At 59.5% G+C, this 19,184-nt stretch overlaps 1 protein-coding gene across 1 annotated transcript; it reads right to left on the reverse strand.

The window, feature by feature from the left end:
- Positions 1-132: 132 nt before the first annotated feature.
- Positions 133-14,700, reverse strand: NID2 (nidogen 2). The gene is given in 23 exon segments (XM_055799680.1): positions 133-900; positions 983-1,095; positions 1,866-1,989; positions 2,282-2,439; positions 2,977-3,148; positions 3,359-3,488; positions 4,325-4,494; positions 4,655-4,730; positions 4,732-4,877; positions 5,057-5,293; positions 5,952-6,191; positions 6,284-6,403; positions 6,494-6,637; positions 6,727-6,855; positions 7,182-7,325; positions 7,660-7,878; positions 8,057-8,257; positions 8,541-8,786; positions 8,867-9,016; positions 9,610-10,034; positions 10,291-10,523; positions 13,435-13,743; positions 14,384-14,700. Coding segments are annotated over 23 exon segments (4,107 nt in total). The 5' UTR covers positions 14,594-14,700; the 3' UTR covers positions 133-889.
- Between the last annotated feature and the right edge of the window lie 4,484 nt (positions 14,701-19,184).

Here is a 19,184-nt window from a genome sequence, read left to right on the forward strand (position 1 = left end):
AGTGTTACATAAAGTCTCTGACGATTCCTCTTTTGCTGAGGTCCTGTCATATGAACAGCTCACTCCTGGCTTGCTTGTTGCTTTTCCATGGTCTGCCCTACAACTGAAATATTTAAAAACTAAATCCAAAGGGAAACTTAAAACAACCATTTTATTCAATTATTGAAGTAACCTAGAAAAAAGTGAAGCATTACAACGTAAATGGTATTTCTGAACATGTATTGGTCTCCATTGGGTAGGTCTATGAAGGCACTTAGAAGACCCAACAAGCATGAACAGATCAATTCTAGCATATTCTTCTAATATAAATACTAAAAGACATGCATTGAGGCAGTTGGTGAAAATACAGAGTTCTCTTCTGGAAAAAATACAATGCCTTTGCCATATCACGTAACTCTTCTGCACACACAGTTTTGGAGCACACAGTCTCTGTCTTCAGGGCTGCAAGTTACTTAGACCCAGCAATATACTGCATCCGAAGCTCCCCATAGGCACTTATTTTTTGGATAAAAGGACCTGTTGGTCAGATTGTCAAAACTACTAAAAATTAATCCATTCTTCTTCCAATAAAATAAAACATTTGAATAAGAAAGCTATACTTTAAATTTGCTTGCATAAGCAAGAGTTAGAGTAATGGTCTTAAGATTCATAGGACCATTTTTTTTTTTGTAATAGATCAATGTTTTGTAATTTCTAAAAAAAATACAGTAGTAAAGACTTGAGGTATAACTTCCAAAAATACTTGATAATCTTTAGCAGGGAAGTAGGTTGCTTCATTGGCCTTGGTTAAGGGCTTTTCCCCCCCCCCCCTTGGTTGCATGCAGCGAGTGTTTTCTGGGTCTGAAGTTCTTTTGGGGGCAAAGTTGCTTTTCTTGAAATAGCAGTGTTACTATTTCCTTGCTGCAGAGAGAAATGGATATCTTTAGTATGTTGAGCAGCTGTCAGACAAGCCAGAGGGGGTGGGTGGGGGTGTGTGTTTTACCTCCAGGGCAGTAGGGATAAACTGCAGTTATTCCATAGAGGTGTGATCGCTGCTCTGGAAGATACTCATCGGTAAAGGAGCCGGTGTCTTTATCAATAGCTATCACACCATCCCTGGTGATAAAAGAGGGAGAAGTGCTTTACTTACCTATGAAACTTGAGGGGGTTTTTTTCCCCCATCTGCATGCATTTAAGAACAGAGGCAGCTAAAAAGACTGCTTGGAACACCTGCAGAACAAGTGGAAAGAAATTTGCCCCGTAAAATCTATGTCCAGCTCATTCAGTGCATTTCTCTTTGATGATGCAGAGTTGCAGAAACAGCCTTCCAAGGAGAGATTATCTCCCTGAGAGTCTCCTCCAAGCATGGCAAGTCCTTAAGTGCTGCTAGTAATCTGCTAAAATTTGAAGTTTTGAGAGCTTCCAGCTGGAGTGGGAATAGAGGCAAGTTCCCGATGCCAAGGGCCTTGGGTGGTGGGGGAGAGGGAACAACTGAGGACAGAATCTTTTCTTTGAATTAATCTAGATTTAGAAACTTGCGCCAAGTTTTATTTAAAAAAACCAAAACCAGCCGCTATTTCTGTCCCTCCCAGGAAGCTGGGGTTGTTTCTAAACAACTGTTCTGCACTGAGATTTACAAGCAGGCATTGCTGAGTGTGGCGCTGCAGGAGACCCAAGAGAGCGCTCTGGTGAGGTTCTGGGACTCGGGACCAGGGAGCGGACTGGGGACAGTGTGTGTTTTCCCCCCTGTAGCTCCAAGCTGCTCACTAGCAGGATGCAGCAGAGAGCGGTGGAGGCTGGGTCCCAGCCGCTTTGGGGAGCGGATCCCTAGGAGCTGTTAGCTGAGCATTCCTGGCTGTGGGAGGGAGCAGGTTTTCTTCCCTTACCGTCTCCAGTCTGTGTGGTAGAAGTGATTGGCGTAACTGATGATGCTGAAGGGGTAGTTGAGGTTGTTCTGTATGATGCGCCGGCCTGTGCCGTCGGGCAATATGCACTCCAGGTGCTTCGTTCCTTTTTAAACACAAGACAGTTACCAGGCCACAACCCAACCCCCCCATACCGCCCCCCCCCCCCCCAATATGTTCTTTGTATTCGCTAGATTTTGAAACAGCTTCTGAGCCTCAGGATGTAGAAGCAACTCACGCTGTGAGCCCACTCAACCCCGTCACACCAAGTCCTTTGGGGCAGGATAGGGGAGAGGGGCAGAGAAGCCCACAGGCAGCAAGGGACTAAAGATAGACATCACTGTTTTTCCCCTCGAGGCTTAGTGTGTCGTAGCGTGATCCGTCCTCAGTGAAGTTACCTGCATCTGCCCAACAGAGCAGCTTGGAGAAGGGGTCGAACGTCAGGCCGTTGGGCAAGCCGATGTCCTTATTCACCAGGACCCTCCTGCTGGCTCCACTGACAGTAGAAGTTTCAATTTTGGGTGCTTCACGATTCCAGTCCGTCCAGTAAAGATTGCTGGGGAAATAATTATATAATGAACAAACAGGACACACCACAGTTAGGAGTGGTAGAAGATCATTGGCTTTTGCTTTGTTACTGGTTTTTGTCAAGAGAGAGGCCTGGTTTTTCCCCTTAACAGTGCCTGAAATAAATCTTTATTGGATTTGAAGAATCTCTAGAAGAAAACCAGAATGATCTCAAACATGTTTACAACCCAAACTGTAGCTCCTAGATGAGGGCGAGTCTTAGGAGTAGCACATTTTGTATTGCAGCAGCACCCTGGAGGCACAGCTTGTGTTTTCGAACGCCAGGCGTGTTTCAAAGCTTTTAAAAATAATGTACATCCTGACACTGAAACAGCAGGTTTAGCCAAATCCTGAATTACTAAATAAAAGAGGGGTTGGGGAACAGCGCCAGTCCCTCCTACGGGGTGTACAATGTAGGAGAGCTGCTCCCAGGGTCAGGATGGGGCCTTGGCACCACTGTGTGTGTCTGATTTTTGCACCTTGCAAAGCCCTGCATGCAAATCCCTGCGGAAACGCTGCTGCTCACCCTCGGACAGGGTCCACTGCGATGGCCCGAGGGTTCACAAGCTCAGTGTCGAAGAGCACCTGCCGCTCAGAGCCATCCAGCCGGGCTCTCTCGATCTTATCCAGGCCGCTGTCGGTCCAGAACATGGCTCGGCGCAGGTGGTCCACTGCCAGCCCCTCGGGACTGATGAGCCCTGCCAGAGGGATGGACATGGTCAGCGGCTGGGGACGTGCTGCTCCTGGACAGATCATGGTGCCCCAACCTGCCAGACCCAAAGCCAAGGGATGCGAGCGTGGGGATGGAGGACCCCAAAGCAGGACAGCCCCAGAGCTGCGGTGGGCACAGCCTGGCCTGGACCCGCTGCTGTGGCGTTGGGCAGGTGTCACTGGTGATGGGAGCACACCTGAGTTGATCACGGTCTCCGGCTCAGCACCTGGCTCCAGACTCGCCCGACTTATGGTCCGGCCGGCTACATCAGTCCAATAGATCATCTTCTCCCGGCAGTCATAGTCAATCCCCACCACAATGGAGCCCTGCCAGGGTTGGAAGAGGGACACAGGGTGAAAGCCCGCCTGAGGCGCAGGCAAGAGGCTCAGTGAGCATCCTTATCCCACCAGCTGGCACTGGGAGCTGCCCAGGGCACTCTGCAAGAGGCAGTGATGGGGAATGACGCTCAAATCCCTTTTCCCTGGCAAAACCCAACACCGGTGAGCTCCCACTGCACACCCCTGGCTGAATCCTGCAGCAGAGATTTTTAGGTCAGCTGTTGCAGATGCACACCCACGTCCAGATGGGTTTGGAACCCCTTGGCTTGAAGAGAGACTGCTCCAACAGTGAAGCCAGCCCGAGGAATGACCTTCAGGATGGGGAGGGGGAATACTTGGCAAGGTGTTTCAGTTCCCTGGGGTTCAGGGAGTGTCATGGCCCAGCTTTCAGCATTCCTCTCCCTCAGTCTGGCCTGGCTGGAGATGCACATGACCGTGCTCCAAGAGAAGTCAGAGGAAGGGAAAAGGCAAGCTTGCAGTAGAGGTGTGCAGCTGGCAGTCCGGGCCCCACGACGATGGCCAGGGGAGCTCATCGAGCATCCTGCTCCTTCCCTTTGCTGGCAGCCCCAGGTCTGTGCCTCTGTGCTGGGGGGCAGCCGGAGGAAGAGGGGAGCATGCTCCTCCTCCATCTCAGCACCCAGCCAGCCGGCACAGCCGATGTCCCTGCAAACCCAACATCAACCCTCAAGAGGTGACCCCTCAAAGCATCACGGCTCTGACAAGAGTGGTCCAGGGAGATGCGCAACACAGAGCTGCAGCATCAGCCTGTTCCTAACTCCCTGCGGTGGTCCTGCACCCCAGCCCAGGCACTGGAGATACTGTACGTGCAGGGAGAGGAGGGTCTTTGCTGCCTCCTTCTGCAGCCGCGTGCCGTTGAGCGGGAGGTAGCCGATTTGCTGTCCCTGAGCGTAGAGCAGAAAGGTCCCAGTGGCCGGTGGGGACACATCAGGCCGGGGCGAGGGCCGGATGCTGGGTGGCGCAACACTGGGGAGACCTGACACACAGACAGGGCAGGGGGACACAGGACAGGGAGAGAGATGGCTTTGGGAGCACTGGCCCCTCGGCTTTGCACCCAAAGCGGTGTGCAGCAGCCAGAGCTTGTGCTGTGCTAGATGGGGGGTGGGTGTGTGGCACTTGGGGTACTCATCTCTTACACGGTGGGGGGCTGCCAGGCTCTGAGCGTGTGCCTTGGATCTCCCTGCCGCTCTCATCCACGCACCAGCAGTACCCCGCTGTCCCCGTGGCACTGCAGTGGGGTGAAGTTGCCCCCCGTGTCGCACTGCGGCACATACTGGTCACTGCGGGGGCTGCCCCCATAGTGCTCCAGCAAGCTCTGCCGCCACCGCTCACACATGGTGTGGGGCCGCTCCGTGGGCTCTGGCACAGGGAGGGTGACAGTCACCCACACTGTCACAGACCCCCATGTGCAAGCTTAGGGGACTCAGGGCTCTGCCAGAGCCCCGCATCCCCCTCTCCTTGCTGGGTGCCCCTCCATACTAAAGATGATGGGGTGCTGCAGGGAGAGGATGGCACCCCCAACTCCCCCAGGCACTGACCTGGGCTCCCGCAGCGCGGCGGTGTGCTGCCTGGTGCCGTCCGTGTGCCGGCGATCTCCTGCCCCGCAGCATCCACACACCAGCAGTGCCCAGTGCTGCCATGGCACTGCAGGGGCAGGTACTGACCCTGCTCGTCACACTGGGGCACGTGCCCGTTGCCCACAGGCAAGGGTCCCGGGGGCACTGCCCGTGGGTACAGCCGCTCATGTTCACAGGGGGTCAGCTGCTGGATGGACTCTGCTGGCAGCAAACACCCCCACCCTGGGCTCAGAGGGTGCCACACAGCTCCCCTGGACCTGCTTGGCACCTGGATTTGGCCCTGCTTCACCCAGGGCTGCAGGTGCTGGGTGATGCTCTGCCAGCACCATGTTGCTCCCCCCTTGGACAAGGGGGGCTGGGGCTGCCCCTCTCCAGCCTCCCCGACACCCCATGGCTGTCCCCTCCATCACAAGATGATGCAGGAGGTGCCCCAATGGCCACTGCCACTGTAACACCACGGGCCAGGGCACCCTAAAGACCCCGGAGTCCCCCTGATGTGCCCCACCGTGCATCCAGCAGCACCCAGACCATAGCAGTGAAGCCCCCAGCCGGGTGGTTGGTCAGAGGGTCCCTGCCACTCACTGCAGCCCCACTGTCCCCACTCTGCTGGTGGCTGGGGCCAAAGTCCAGCCGGACAGGGACAGGCAGGGCTCTGCCTGCTCCAGCACCTTCTCACCACCCTCTGCCATTGGGCACGACCAGCGCAGCCAGCCAGGGCATCTCTTGCACCGTGGGGCTGGGAGATGCTTCACCCCAACAGGTCGGTGCCTGCTGATCCCATCAGGATGCCAACGGGATGCTGAAGGACCCAACCCGCCTACCCTCACCCGCTCGAGTGCTGCAGGGTGGCACTGACCTGGGCTCCCGCAGCGCGGCGGCGTGCTGCCTGGCGCTGTCCGTGTGCCGGCGATCTCCTGCCCCGCAGCATCCACGCACCAGCAGTGCCCGGTGCTGCGGTGGCACTGCAGGGGCCGGTACCGACCCTCCTCGTCACACTGGGGCATGTGCCCGTCGTCCACGGGTGAGGGTCCCGGGGGTACTGCCCGTGGGTACAGCCGCTCATGCTGGCAGGGTGTCAGCCGCTGCGTGCTCCCTTCTGCTGGCAGGAGAGCCAAAGCAGCCACAGAATGAGGATGGGGGAAGCTGCCCTGGGCAGAGCTAGTGTGGGGGCGAACCAGACAGCCTTACCCTGCGTGCACTGGAAGCCATCGCCCTCGTAGCCAGGCTGGCACCGGCAGGAGAAGGAGCCTGGCATGTTGTAGCAGGTGGCAGCCAGGTGGCACGGGTTTTCGGCACACTCATCCACGTCTGCGCATGGGGAAGATGATGGGGATCAGCCAGGGCACCCCAGCAGCCGTGTGGGGTGGGCACCCTGTGGTCCCCTGCACACCCCCGTACCGGAGCAGTCAATGCCATCGCCGGTGTACCCGGGGAGGCACTCGCAGGCAGGGCGGCCCCCAGCACGGGGCAGGCAGCGTGCCCGGTCCCTGGGTGCGCAGGGATGGCTCCCGTCCTCACAGGGGTTACTTGCCGGTGCCAGCGCTGTGGGGACAGAGGGGTAAGGGGGTGGCCAGGCAACCTCTGTAGGGTACAGGTGTCAGGACACCCCAAACCAGAGGGCTGGCACTTACGCACACACGCCTGCCCATCCTCTGCTGGCCGGTACCCGCTGTGGCACTCGCACCGGTAGCTGCCTGGCACATTCAGGCAGACGGTGAAGGGGCCGCACTGGCTCAGGCCCTCGGCACACTCGTCCACATCTAGAAGGGGAGACACCCCCATTTTTGGGGTCTGGCTGCTCCTGGGCTGGGGGGGATGTCCTGCCCCAAGGTGCCCATCCCCCATCTCCCTCCATCCCCACAATACCCCCAGAGTGCTCCCCCAGGTGCCCCCAGCAGCCTCCCAGCCCCCTGCCTCAGTTTCCCCCCCTGATTCATCCATATCCTTAGTACAGCTCCAGAAGCTCTTGAGACAGCAAGTGTTGCAATGCTGGGGCACGTGCCAGCACCCCAAATGGCAGTGGGTGCCCTGTGGGGGAAAGGGGCCACCACCCCACCCCCTGCACCCACCCACAGCCCCCAGTCACCTCGGCAGCCCCGTCCAGCTCTGTGGTACCCAGCTGCGCACTCGCACGTGTACTCCATCCCTGCACTGGGCTGGCAGCGTGCTGTTGCCTCGCAGGTGTGCGTGCTGTCGTGACATGGATTCACTGGGGGATTCTCGACATCGTCTGCAGGTGAGGGAGGATGTTGGGGGCAGGGGGCGGAGGAGATACAGGGAGTGGGGAACAATGGTTCCCACATATCTGACACAGGCATCACTGCTGTGCAGCGGCACCCTCATCCTACACAGGCACCTGTGGCCATGCCACCCAGTGCCAACCCCACTGTGCCCCCCCCCATTCCAGGAGCGCTTTGGCTCAAGCTGCTTGAAAAAAAACCCACCAGCCTCTCTTTTTTGGCTGTTTTTGGGTCAAGTGAGCACACTGCAGCTTTGAGAGCGGGCAGGAGACAGCAGCATCCCCTGGCAGCAGCCGGCACCCTGGGGTGGGTGCTGGAGCTCACCTTGTGCTGAGCTGACACGGGCGGCGAGGGCGTAGCGCAGGACATGCTCCTGGCTGTCGTAGAGGGCGAAGGCACGCACCACGCTCAGCCACTGCCGAGCGGGCAGGCGGGCGTGCGGGCAGCCGGCGAAGGTGATGTTCTGGCGTAGGCGGTAGGACAAGGTCTGGTTGGCGGTCCCCGCAGCCAGGACGTACTCCCGCTGAGCAGAGGATGTCACAGCTGTCAGACAGCAAGGAAAAAAAAACAACCATGGGATGTGGGAGGACTGGCTTCAGCACTGATGACTATGGGATTTTGGGAACCGTGGTGGGGATGGGTTTTTTTGGGGGTGCTCCAAGGAGGGCACGTAGGGATGATGTGCGAGAAAACAAAGCTGGAACTGAGCACAGGCTCTTACCTGAGCTGGAGTAGTGGTAGAGCTCCTTGTAGGGAGTGATGTGGACAGTGACATCCTCTGGGAGAAACGGCACCTGGCCCTGGATGTGAGTCTTAAGGCTTAAGTAATTGTCTGGCCCCAGGCCCTCGGCCATCTGAGTGACATGGACCGTCTCCTCCCCAGGGTAGAAGGTCACCTCCAGGCTCTGGGTGAATTCGGCACCTGGGCAGGAAAAGGGAACAGGCAGCATTCCATTGTAGGAAGTACATCCCCAAAACATCCTTTCCCACTCTTCTGGCACACCTGTGAGGCCTCACAGCAGGGAGGTGACAGCCAGCTGAACCTGGGGAAGTGACCAGAGAAGCCACGAGGCTGCCCTGAACCCCCACCCCTCATCACCTGCCCCAAGCCGTACATCACCCCATGTCTGAGCCAGGCCACCCCACCAGGAGCCACATCCGTCAGAGCGATGGGGCTTGGTGGCACATCCCAGCTCCCCGCTCACCGGTGATGCTGAAGCCGTTCTCAGAGCTGGGCTCCTCAAGGGCGAAGAGCCAGGCGAAGAGCCCACCGACAGGCAGGAGAGGCAGGAGGGCACGGGCAGCAGGCTGGGGCACCCCACTGATAGCTGTGTAGGCTCGGCCGTCACTGCCCACGATGTAGGCGTGCAGGTCGACGTCCTGGAAGCGGACGGATGCCCGTCCCACCATCAGGCTCCCGCTCACCTTCCCGTTGAGGCGATGCACAGCCCCTGGGCAGGAGGAAGACGGGCACCCCTGGCAGCGGCCACCCAGGCATGGGATGCCCATCCTCGCTGCCCACCCTGCGTACCTTCGGGCAGGCACTGCCGCCCGTTGCCGTAGTAGGTGGCCCGGCAGTGGCAGCAGATGCCAGTGGCATAGTCGGTGCAGAAGGCGTGCGGGGAGCAGCGCCCGTGGTGCTGGGCACACGTCTCCTTACCAGCCGCGCTGTAGGTGAACACTGGGGACAAGGGGACATGGTTGGGGAGAGGGTGACAAAGCCACCCCTCATGAGGTGTGAGCATCTTGCCTCCTTGGCCCCCAAAACTCCCCCAGCTGGCGGGGCAGTTCCCAAGAAAGCCACCCAGGGTGCATAGGGGAGGCTGTGTTGCCTGATTTCAGGCGGATCTGACAGAAGGCAAGAGATCCAGTTCCTGCATATTTCTGGGAAACAGCCGGCACGGGACGGGGCTTTGGTTCCCAGGGCACATGCCACACCGGCTCCGCAGCCCGCTCAGTGGCAGTGGGGGCGGCCACTAGAACATGTTCTCTGAGCTTCCCATCCCTCAAGCTTCCCTCCTCGCAACGTGGGGCAGGGCAGCAGCAAACCCAGCAGGCAGGGACGTATGGCTCCGGCAGCCCCTTGGCAGCAGGATTTGGCTAGGAGAAGAGGAGCTGGAAGGGCAGCAGCTTTGCAGGAGCAATGCCAGCCCACGCTAGCTCCAGCTCCGGCTGCTCAGGGAGAGATCAGCTTGCAGCAAAGAGGCCTTTTTTAGGGAGCCACCCGCCATGAGCTGTCCCCAAACGGTCATCGGAGGGGCTGCAGCCACTCACCGTCGGGATTAAAATGCACATCTTCCTCCACGCCGACGCCGTGATGCCCAGAGCTGTAGGAAGAGGGGTTGCCAGAGTAGCTCTGCCGGGCGCTGCCGTCCCTGTCGGGGTGCAGCCGGCGGCTCTGCTCCTGCCCCGGGGATGCAGGCAGCCCCTCAGGGACGATGCCCAGCAGCGCCGGGACACGGGATCCGTGGTTGGGTGACATGGCTTCTGAACCACGCTGCACTGGCAGCTCCGTGGACGTGTGATCAGCACGGTTGTAGAGCATGCGGGTGTAGTCGGCGGTGCCAGGGGCATGATGCACGGGGCTCTGGGGCACACTGGGGCCAGCTGCCCCACCGACCCCCGGCTCCACGTGCTCCAGGGGGGCCACGCTGCCTACGTGGAAGACCCACACACCAGGTACCCCTGCGTTGCTCTCCCTGCAGGACAGCAGCACACATGCACATCCATCACAGCTCCGGTGGGAAACTCACCCCAAAGGTACCAAGCGGCCGCACTCCACACCCCCGCTCACAGGACCCCAAATGCAGCTCCCAAAAAGCTCCCATGCATGCAGGACCAAGCGCCATGGCGCCGCCCATCTCCCCAGTTCACTTCTTCCAGCCTTTAAAAGGCTCTGGGGGCTGGGAGAAGGTGATGCTGTCCCCCCAGCACAGCCCCCCCAGAATCACGCACCGCTCCAGGCGTCTCAGAGCCTGCTCACTGCTGGCCAGGCTGTGGAAAAGCCCGTCCCTCTTTGGGTCATCGCCATCCCCCCGGCTGAAGCCCACTCTGGCTGGCAGCTCCAGCTGAACGTTGTAGGACTCCTTGGGCCGCGTCCCCAGAAACTGGAGGCCACCATCAGGGTAGAGGAAGATGGCATACGTGTCCTCATCATCATAGGCTATGACTGCCTGGAAGGTGTTAAGCTGCCAAAGGGAGAGCAGGACAGAGGGATGTCATGGAGGGGCAGGAACCCAGCAGAGGACTGAGACAGGGAAGAGGATGAGGGATGCAACAGCCAGCTCCCTGCACAGTGCAATGCATGCAAGCACCCCAAAAGAGCCCTCCATAAGCCTGCAGAGACCTCCTGGGGAAGAGCAGGAGCAGAGGCTGCTCGCACATGGCCAAACCCCAGTGCAACACACTGGGAAGATGCTCAGCATCCTCCACGGGAGCCCATGACACAGCCAGGCCACCCCCACTCAGCTGCCTGGGTGCAGGAGTGTTCCTTGGAGCTGTCACACAGGGAGGTGACAGCCCTGTACCATGCCCAGGAGCATCCCTGGCCATGTAACCAGTGCGACGGGTGGGCACGCTGCAGCTGGAAGCCCCTCACTACTGTTCCCCTCCTTCTGTCCTGCCCCTGACACCAGCAGCCCCCCTCCATCCCAGCAGCACCAGAGGAAGACCCGCACCCCCCTCGCTTCCCCCTGAGAACAATTTTAGCTTGGTTTCCTCAGGAAAAAACATGCATGTACTCCCGCCTTCCCCACACCCATACATCCCGCTATAGGCACGCTGGCTGCCTGCCGTGCCGTGCTGGCGAGCCTTGGGGCTGCGCCAGCCCCTGAGCGAGGCTGTGCCATGGAGCGGGACTGCAGCAATAACCCACAGATGGACAGGCTGCAGAGCGAGCACAACCCTTACAAGCCACTGGAGAATCCACACACATGCACACACATCGCAGTCACCCCCGATGCAGAGAAACCAATGCTTGCAGGATTTGGGCGAGCCCCCACCCTCACCCCACACAGGTCCTGCTCTCCGAATAAATAAATATAAGCATGCAGCAGCAGCCCTTCCCCACAAGCTGCCAGCAGCAGTGAGCGGGGAACGATGCCTGAGCGAAGGAAAAAGGATTAAACTCCCAGTTTCAGCCCCAGAGCCAGGGGCAGGAGGGGTGGGGGCTCCCCTCACATCACCCCCGAGCCCAGAACTGCCTGTCCCCACTGTGCCAGCCCCGGTTTCGGGGTGCAGGGCCCCCGGGGCATCACAAGGTTTCCTGGCAGCCCCACGGGATATAAAGAGCCTTGTTGTGTGTGTTGCACACTCGGGCATTCAGAGACCCCATGCAAAGGCAGCCAAAAAGCTGGGGGGGACACACAACCCCTCCTCCCCAGGGCTGGATTCCTCCCCCACGCAGCCAGCTGCAGGGCTCATTTTGCCTTGTGGTGGGCGGCAAGGGGGGACCCAGTGGGTGACATTGATGTGCTGGCATCGTGGGATGTAGGGCAGAGAGCGAGGGGGGCGGACACAGCCCCTGGCTCACAGCCAGCTGCTCCCGGCAGAGCTGCAAAGGGCAAATTCCAGCCCAAAGGGCAATTTTTGCCTCTGCAGAAGTGGGGTCAGCTCTCGACCCGCTCTGCAGCCCTGGAAATCGTCACCACGGGGACTAGGAGCATGTCCCCAGGAAGCTGGAGGGACAGGGTGCTGCTGGCAGCACTGCCAGACCTCCCGGCCAGGCGGGACCCCCAAGCCAGGGGCCTGGGGAGCCTCTAACCCCCGCGGCCTTAACCCAGGTTTCTGCTTTCGACACTCAAAAAGGATGAGCCATGACTTTCCAAAATGGGGGGTTAAAGGCCTTGAGGGCAATCCTGGTTCTGAGCAGCAGGAGGGTAGCGTTTCAATAAACAGCATAGTTGGTAAGAAAAAAGTGGTGTTTGGGAAGTTTTTTACCGGTTTTGGCTAAGGGGGAGTTCAGCAAAGCACAGGTACGAGCTGCATTTCAGTGCATCTTGAATGAAGCTTTCCCCGGAGCTGCTCATTTCCAAGCAAGACCAGTTTCATTTTAAACCTGATCCAACTTCTCCGAGAGGGAAAAAAAAAAATTGGGAAGAGGAGGCTGCACTTTCGATGGCTGCGAGGTCGCTGTGAGGCCCCTGATGGCATCTCTTCAGCTGCCTTCCCAAGTTTTAAATTAGAGGAAAAAATGTGTGTTGTTTCCTTCCAAACCTCGGTTTCTTCCCCTCTTGGCTTCCCTCTCAGAAGCCTGCTACCGAAGGGCCCCGGAGCAGGGGGACGGCTGGTGGGGATGGATGCCAGTGGCCCATGGGGACCTGGCAGCTGCTGGTGGGCTTTGGGTTCAGCCCACCCCACCCCAGCGAAAGCCCATCACCCATCGCACAGCTCTGGGCATTCATCACCGGAGTTTTCCTTTTGCAACTCTTCACATTCAGCTCGTTTCAAGAAGCCCACGGTGCTGGCAGAGCGTCACCATCACCTCCTCAGCACATCATCAGCCTAATGTGACAGCTTATGCCCCAGCAACAGATCCAGCAGTTTTCAGGGAAAGGCAGCGCTGGAGGTCCACCCACGCAGGAGCCTTATCAGCCCATGGGTGGAGAGCACAGGTCACCTCCCCGACCTGGCAGACCACCTACGAGCTTGTTTTCCAGACACAAAATCAACCCACAGCGGAAACTCTGAAGCCAGCTCCTGGCCAGCAGCATTAATCAGCCCAGCATGCAGGCAGACAGCAGGACAAGCCCCAAGCCACTGGCAAAAGGTGAGGAGCACGATGGGTGACTTGGGCCACCACTTCCCACAGCCGCCCCTGGTCCAACTCTGCCCTGCAAATTCAGAGCCACCAGCACTGTAAAGCTTTGCCTGAAAAGCAGGGAAAAGCCTGAGCACCTCCAACCATGGAGTTGAAGGCAACCACTAAACCTCTCCTGCCCATCAACAAAGCCAACAGACCCACCACCACTGCTGCTCTGAGCAAAGATGAGGAGCTCCACATCTCCCTCAGTGCTCATCCAAGGCTGGAGCCGCCATGAGGAAGACTCATCCTCCCACAACACGTAGGATGGGTGTCCAATCTCAGCCTGTTGGCCTCACCTTCTTGGAGGGCTCTGTGTCCTGTGAGAGCTCCTGGTAGGCGCCCACGTCCTCCCAGGTGGCGATGAACGTGTTGGTGGGCGCAAAGGAGCCGGTGGTGTGGGGGAACCCAGCCTGGATGTAGCCCGCAGCCTGGTCCAGCACGTCCGGAGAGTCGTCTTGCCGGTAGTAGATGTTCCCTCTGTCACCGGAGGTGTCAAGGTCGGCCAGGAAGGGAGCGATGACAGGGAAGTCTGTGGGGAAATCGTCATCCACGTACTGGGTCTCCCTGGGGAAATCCTGGGTTGAGATGACCCCGTTGGTCCCCACCTGCAGGTAGAGCGGCGCAGGGTGCTCAGGAGCTGCAGAGGTGCCTCTGCCACCCGTCACCCCTCCCCAGTGGAGTGGGGCACAGGGCTGAGCGCCCTGCGACCGCGTGGCCCCAGCCGGCCAGGGGGAAAACAAAGACCTCGAGCTTCTCCATCCCCCAGAGAGCTGCAGCTCAGGGGCCGCCCCAGCTGCAGCCGCTGCTGACGGGGGAACAGCTGCGAAGGAGAAAGCCCTCTTGTTCCTCCGCGGCTGGAGACACCGGGCAGGAGAGGGGGGAAAAAGGGATGGATGGAGGGAGGACACGTGCAGAGGCGGAGGCGGCAAAGGCACATCTGGAGGGGCTGGGGTGGGAGTCAGGGGAGGTGGGTGTCAAGGGGAACGGCTGGGGAGGAAGGGGGTGGATGGGAGGGGGATTAGAAGATGGAGGAGCGAAAAGATAAAGAGGGAGGTGGTGGGACAGAGGGATGGAGAGGAGGGGAGCGGGAAGACAAGCGACAAGGAGGGAGGGATAGAAGGGTGAAGGGATGGGAAGCCGGAGGGACAGAGGGCGGTGATGGAGGGGGGAAAGGGGCGCGGAGCAAGCGCGGCGGGGGCCGGGGGAAGGAGCAGGGCCGGGGGCCCGGGGCCGGCCGGGACTCACGTAGAGGCGGCGGGCGGCGCGGCCGTAGAGGCGCAGCGGGCGGCGGAGCGGCACCCCGGGGGAGCTCTCGTCGTCGCCGGGCCGCAGCCGGGCATCGCGGCGGGCCGGGCCGTGCGGCAGCAGCCCCGGGCGGGGCAGGGCTGTCCCCGCCGCCAGCACCGCCGCCAGCACCGCCGCCACCGCCCGCATCCCGCCGCCGGCCCACGGCATCCCCCCGCCCCAGACGGCGCCCACCGGACCCGACGGCGCCGGAGCGGAGCGGAGCGCTGGAGCGGAGCGGACCCGACGGGGCAGCCCCGACCCGGCGGAGGGAACCGGAGCCGGCGGGGCGGGACGGGGCGCGCCGCTGGCGGGGCGGGCACAGGCCAAAGCCGCGCCGCCATTGGATCCTCGGGCCCCGGCCCCGACCAATCGGGTCTTACCCCAAAATCCGCCCCGGGCTGCCCGCCCCGCCCGGGGTCCGGTACGGCGGTGGCATCCCGGGGGGAGAGGGACACCCCCATACCCCGCCCGGGGTCCGGTACGGCGGTGGCATCCGGTGGGGAGAGGGACATCCCCGGACCCCGCCCGGACCCCGGTACGGCGGTGGCATCCGGTGGGGAGAGGGACATCCCCGTACCCCGCCCGGGCCCGGTACGGCGGTGGCATCCCGAGGGGAGAGGGACATCCCCGCACTGTGCCCCGCCACCCCCAGGGCCTTGCAGCCCCCCCAGCTGCAGTGCCTGGCCACCCCCGGGCCCACGCCGTGGGTGGGGGTCTCTGCCCGCTGCCCACTCGCTCTCCTCGCATCCCGCTCCCTTGAGCCGGGCAGGGACGTGACTCCTGATCCACAGGGGACCAGGATGGCGGGGGTGGAAAACTGGAACAGCCACAACATGTCGTGCAGCTCAACTGGCAAGTTGTCAGCCAGCGGGGCCGGCTGCGGGCTCCCCACGCACACACAACACCCAGGCGCAGGGTCGCTGCTGTTTATCCTTTCCCAGACCCATTTTTCCATCATCTCCACCCAGAGAGGTCTGAGGAGGGCCAACGCTTTGCGGATGGGTGGCCGGTGGGGTTCCCTGCCATGGGTTTGAGGTGTTGGGGTGGGAGAACCCTCAGTGGAGGAGGAAAGGACAAGCTCAAATCCAGGCAGCTGCATTCCCCAAGTGCTCCTGGAAATCCGGGCTGGGAGCAGCCCAAAGCTCTGCTCCATCTTCCTGGAGCACTTCCATGGCTCCAGGCCAGTGTTAGTATCACATCTGTCCCAAAATGTATACATGCCCCAGGAATGCCAGATAAGAAGGAGAGAAGTGTCAAATCCAGTAGGCTGGTGAGAGAAATATATCAGGGACACATTCATGGCATTCCCAGCAGGAATTCTCACAGGGGAAGCAGCTGCACGCCCTCCACCCCATCCCTGTTGCAGCGACGACGGGGATTTGTCACTGTGGCTCCCATCCCCTCAGTCCCGGGCAGCAAGCAAGCCGCCTTATCCCAGGCATCCTGGAAAGCAGCTCCCACCTGTACTGGGGCTGAACTGGCTTGGAAGCCCGGCTGTCCCGGTGAGCTGCCACCCCCCCAGCTGCAGCCAGCTGGCCAGCCCCGGCCCCGGGAGGGAGACGCCTCGCCTGGCCACGGAAAACCATTAGGGCTTTGAGCAGGGTTCAGGCCAGCTGGACACGGTCCGCAGCCTTCGAGGAGTTCCCCCTGCCAAAAAAAGTGGCTTTGCTTTGAAGCTTAAACTGCTCTGGGGCGCACTGGGAAAATCAGGCACCGCGAGGGGCTGGCAACCCCTCTGCCCGGTGACACCCCAGCCGGGATGTCCTTCCCATGGGAACGGTGGCATTTGGTGGCACCTAGGAGGTGGTGCTGGGCAGAAGGGACAGGAGAGGGGAGAGGACAGCCTTGCTGCCTCGTGGGATGTGCAGGGGCTATTGAAAATACAAACCTGGCCGTCCCTGGTGGGATGGAAATGTTACAGCTATGAAATGTCTTGCTGCTGCCAGGGAAAGATGCAGGCAGATGATTTGCAGGCTGCTGTGGCTGCTGTCTGGAGACGGTTCATTAAGGCTTTTCTAATATATATATATATATTAAGGAGTAAATTAACTTGGGTTTTCAAGGGAGGAGCTGCCAATTCCACAGGTTCCCCAGGCTGCGTCCAGCAGTGGTGCCCTATGCCTGAGCAAAAAGGGCCCCTGGACCCTGAGGACTCTCTGCCACCTGGGTGGGGCAGCTGCCAGGTTTTTTGCGCAGTCTTTAAGATGCTAAAAAATCCTTTTTACCACCCCCTCAGCAAAACCGGCACCAGTCAGTTAAAAAAGTAGCAGCTGGGAAGAGCTGGAGTCATGTCCTGGCCTCGGGAGCTGAGTCCTGTTGGCATGGGCATCCCTGGGGCTTTGGGAGAGATGGGGAGCCTAGGGACCCTCACCGGGCGTGAGGATGGGCATGGGGATGGGGACAGGGATGGGGATGGGGATGGGGATGAGGATGAGGGTGAGGATGGAGATGGGGACCAGGAATGGGGATGGGGTCAGGGATGAGGATGGCAATGGGGATGGGGATGAGGAAGGGGATGGGAATAGGTATAGAGATGGGGAAGGGGGTGAAAATGAGGATGAATATGGGGACAGGGATGGGGGATGGATGGGGATGAGGAGAGGAATGTGGTCCAGGATAGGGATGGGGACCAGGAATGGGGATGGGGTCAGGGATGGGGTCGGGGATGAGGATGAGGGTGAGGATGGGGATGGGAATCAGCAATGGGATGGGGTCAGGGGTGGGGATGGCCATGTAGATGGGGATGAGGATGGAGAAGGGGATGAAGACGGGGACAGGGACAGGGATGAGGATGGGGACAAGGATGGGGATGAGAATGAGGATGAAGATGGAGACAGGGACAAGGATGGGGATGGGGACAGGAACAGGGGCAGGCTATGCCCACCCATACCATGTGCTGGGAAAGGAGGTGCTTGCAGGGACTGATCCATGTAATCATTTCCACATGCCTCAGCAGAGCCTTTGGCTGGGGGGCGGGGGGTTAGCCCTTCTCATAGCTTGGGCATTAAAAAAAATCAATAGGAATTTACTTGGTGCAATTTTGTGCAGAAACAGATGTGCTGGAGCTGGAGGAGGTAGAGGATGCTTTGTGGGATGGGGCTGGGGAGGGATCCAGCCAGACCCAGAAACTCCCCGCCCTTGGACACTTGCAACTCGCTCTGCTACACTTGGCAAACCAGGACAAACCCCACATCGCTCTCCTGCTAAATGGGGGGCTGGGAGGGGGAAGGTGGGGGGCAGCAACCCCCTGCCCTGCTGAAGGCTCACCTTTGCCCTGGGCTCCCACCGAGGAGGATGGGCAGGCGAATCCCTGGTGCAGAGACTATTTCAGGCAGGAAATCCCGGCAGCCTTTTCCCCAAGTCCTGGCAGCCCTGGGACCGCTGAGCCGCTGCAGCCAGCAGAGATAAGGGAAGCAGCAGGAAACTTGCATCCTCCTGGGGCAGCCAGGAAAAGAAACTTGATTCCCGGTGACAGAAGCAGGGCTGAGGACTGTAGCAGAAAGCAAGTGCTCACAGGGTGCAGCGGGGCCATTCGGTGCTTTGGGACATCAGGTGGGAGCAGGGGTGGTGTGGGGCTAGCATAAGAGCAGGGCTTTGGCCAGCTCCAGCACAGGCTTGGCCAGCAGCGATCTATTGCCAGCCGGGTTAGTGGGTCACTGTAATAATGCCCTCAGAGGGTTTCTCCTCCTGGTTATCGGAAACGAGTCCTGCTCAAGGTTGGGCTCTTTGGCAGGAAGGGCAACAAACTAGTGCCTGAAGCATCTTTCTGGTTCTGGTAGGAAAGGGCTGTCACAGGGGAGGGACTGTGCACACCTGAGCCCCCTGAATCAGCACTCACAAGTATTTTAGCCTCACATAAGAAAAAAGAGATCACAGAATCTCAGACTGGTGAGGGTTGGAAGGGACCTCTGGAGATCACCCAGTACAACCCCCTGCTTAAAGAAAGTTCTCCTAGAGTGAGTTGCACAGAGCCGCATCCAGGTGGGTTTTGACTGTTTCCAGAGAAGGATGTCTATAGGGTTTATCCCCCATCCTTAAAAACTGGAATCTGCTGGATAATTTCAGCCAAATCTGACAGTAGCACGTCTGAGGATCTATAAAACCAAACATAAGAGAGACCCTATTAGTTGCCCCCCCCGCCTGAGAAGCTGGGCGCAGCCTTGGGTTTGAGCTCAACACTTATGAGCCATCTGAGAATCCACAATGGGTGCATGGCTGGTGTGAGCTCAGCTTGCCAGCAGCAGAAACAACCTCTGCATTGTGTCGGGGACAAAGGGAGAATTGCTGGATGGCCATGTCCCTCCGGTGGGGTAGCTCTGCTTCCCCTCAGGCCGTATCGAGGTATCTCTCCTGGTGGCTCCATCCATGGGACCGTAGCTCCTGGCTGGGCTTGCTGCCTTCTCTGGGACCATCTCCTTTCCTGGGAGAATCCCGCCGGGTGCTGACAGCAGGGAAGCTGCAGCAGCGGGGCAGATTCCCACCAGCACAGTACCCAGCTCTCAACATTTCCATTTTTGGGAGCGATTCTCATTAACTTTGGTCTCACTTCTTTGGATCGGCTTCGCCCCATGACTCAGCACTTTCTCACCCTGACCCACCGCTCCCGCACACAGGGACACCCTTCCCTGGTGGGTCTGGAGGACCAGAAGGTACATCAAGACTTGCTCAGGTGCCTCTTCAAGGATGCGCATGTTGCTTAGGTGGGTCTGGAGGTCATCAGCTCCAAGCAGCAAGAGAACCCACCGGCCACCCAGCAATC

Source organism: Falco peregrinus, chromosome 1 (genome assembly GCF_023634155.1).
Source record: "Falco peregrinus isolate bFalPer1 chromosome 1, bFalPer1.pri, whole genome shotgun sequence".
NCBI classification, from domain to species: Eukaryota; Metazoa; Chordata; class Aves; order Falconiformes; family Falconidae; genus Falco; species Falco peregrinus.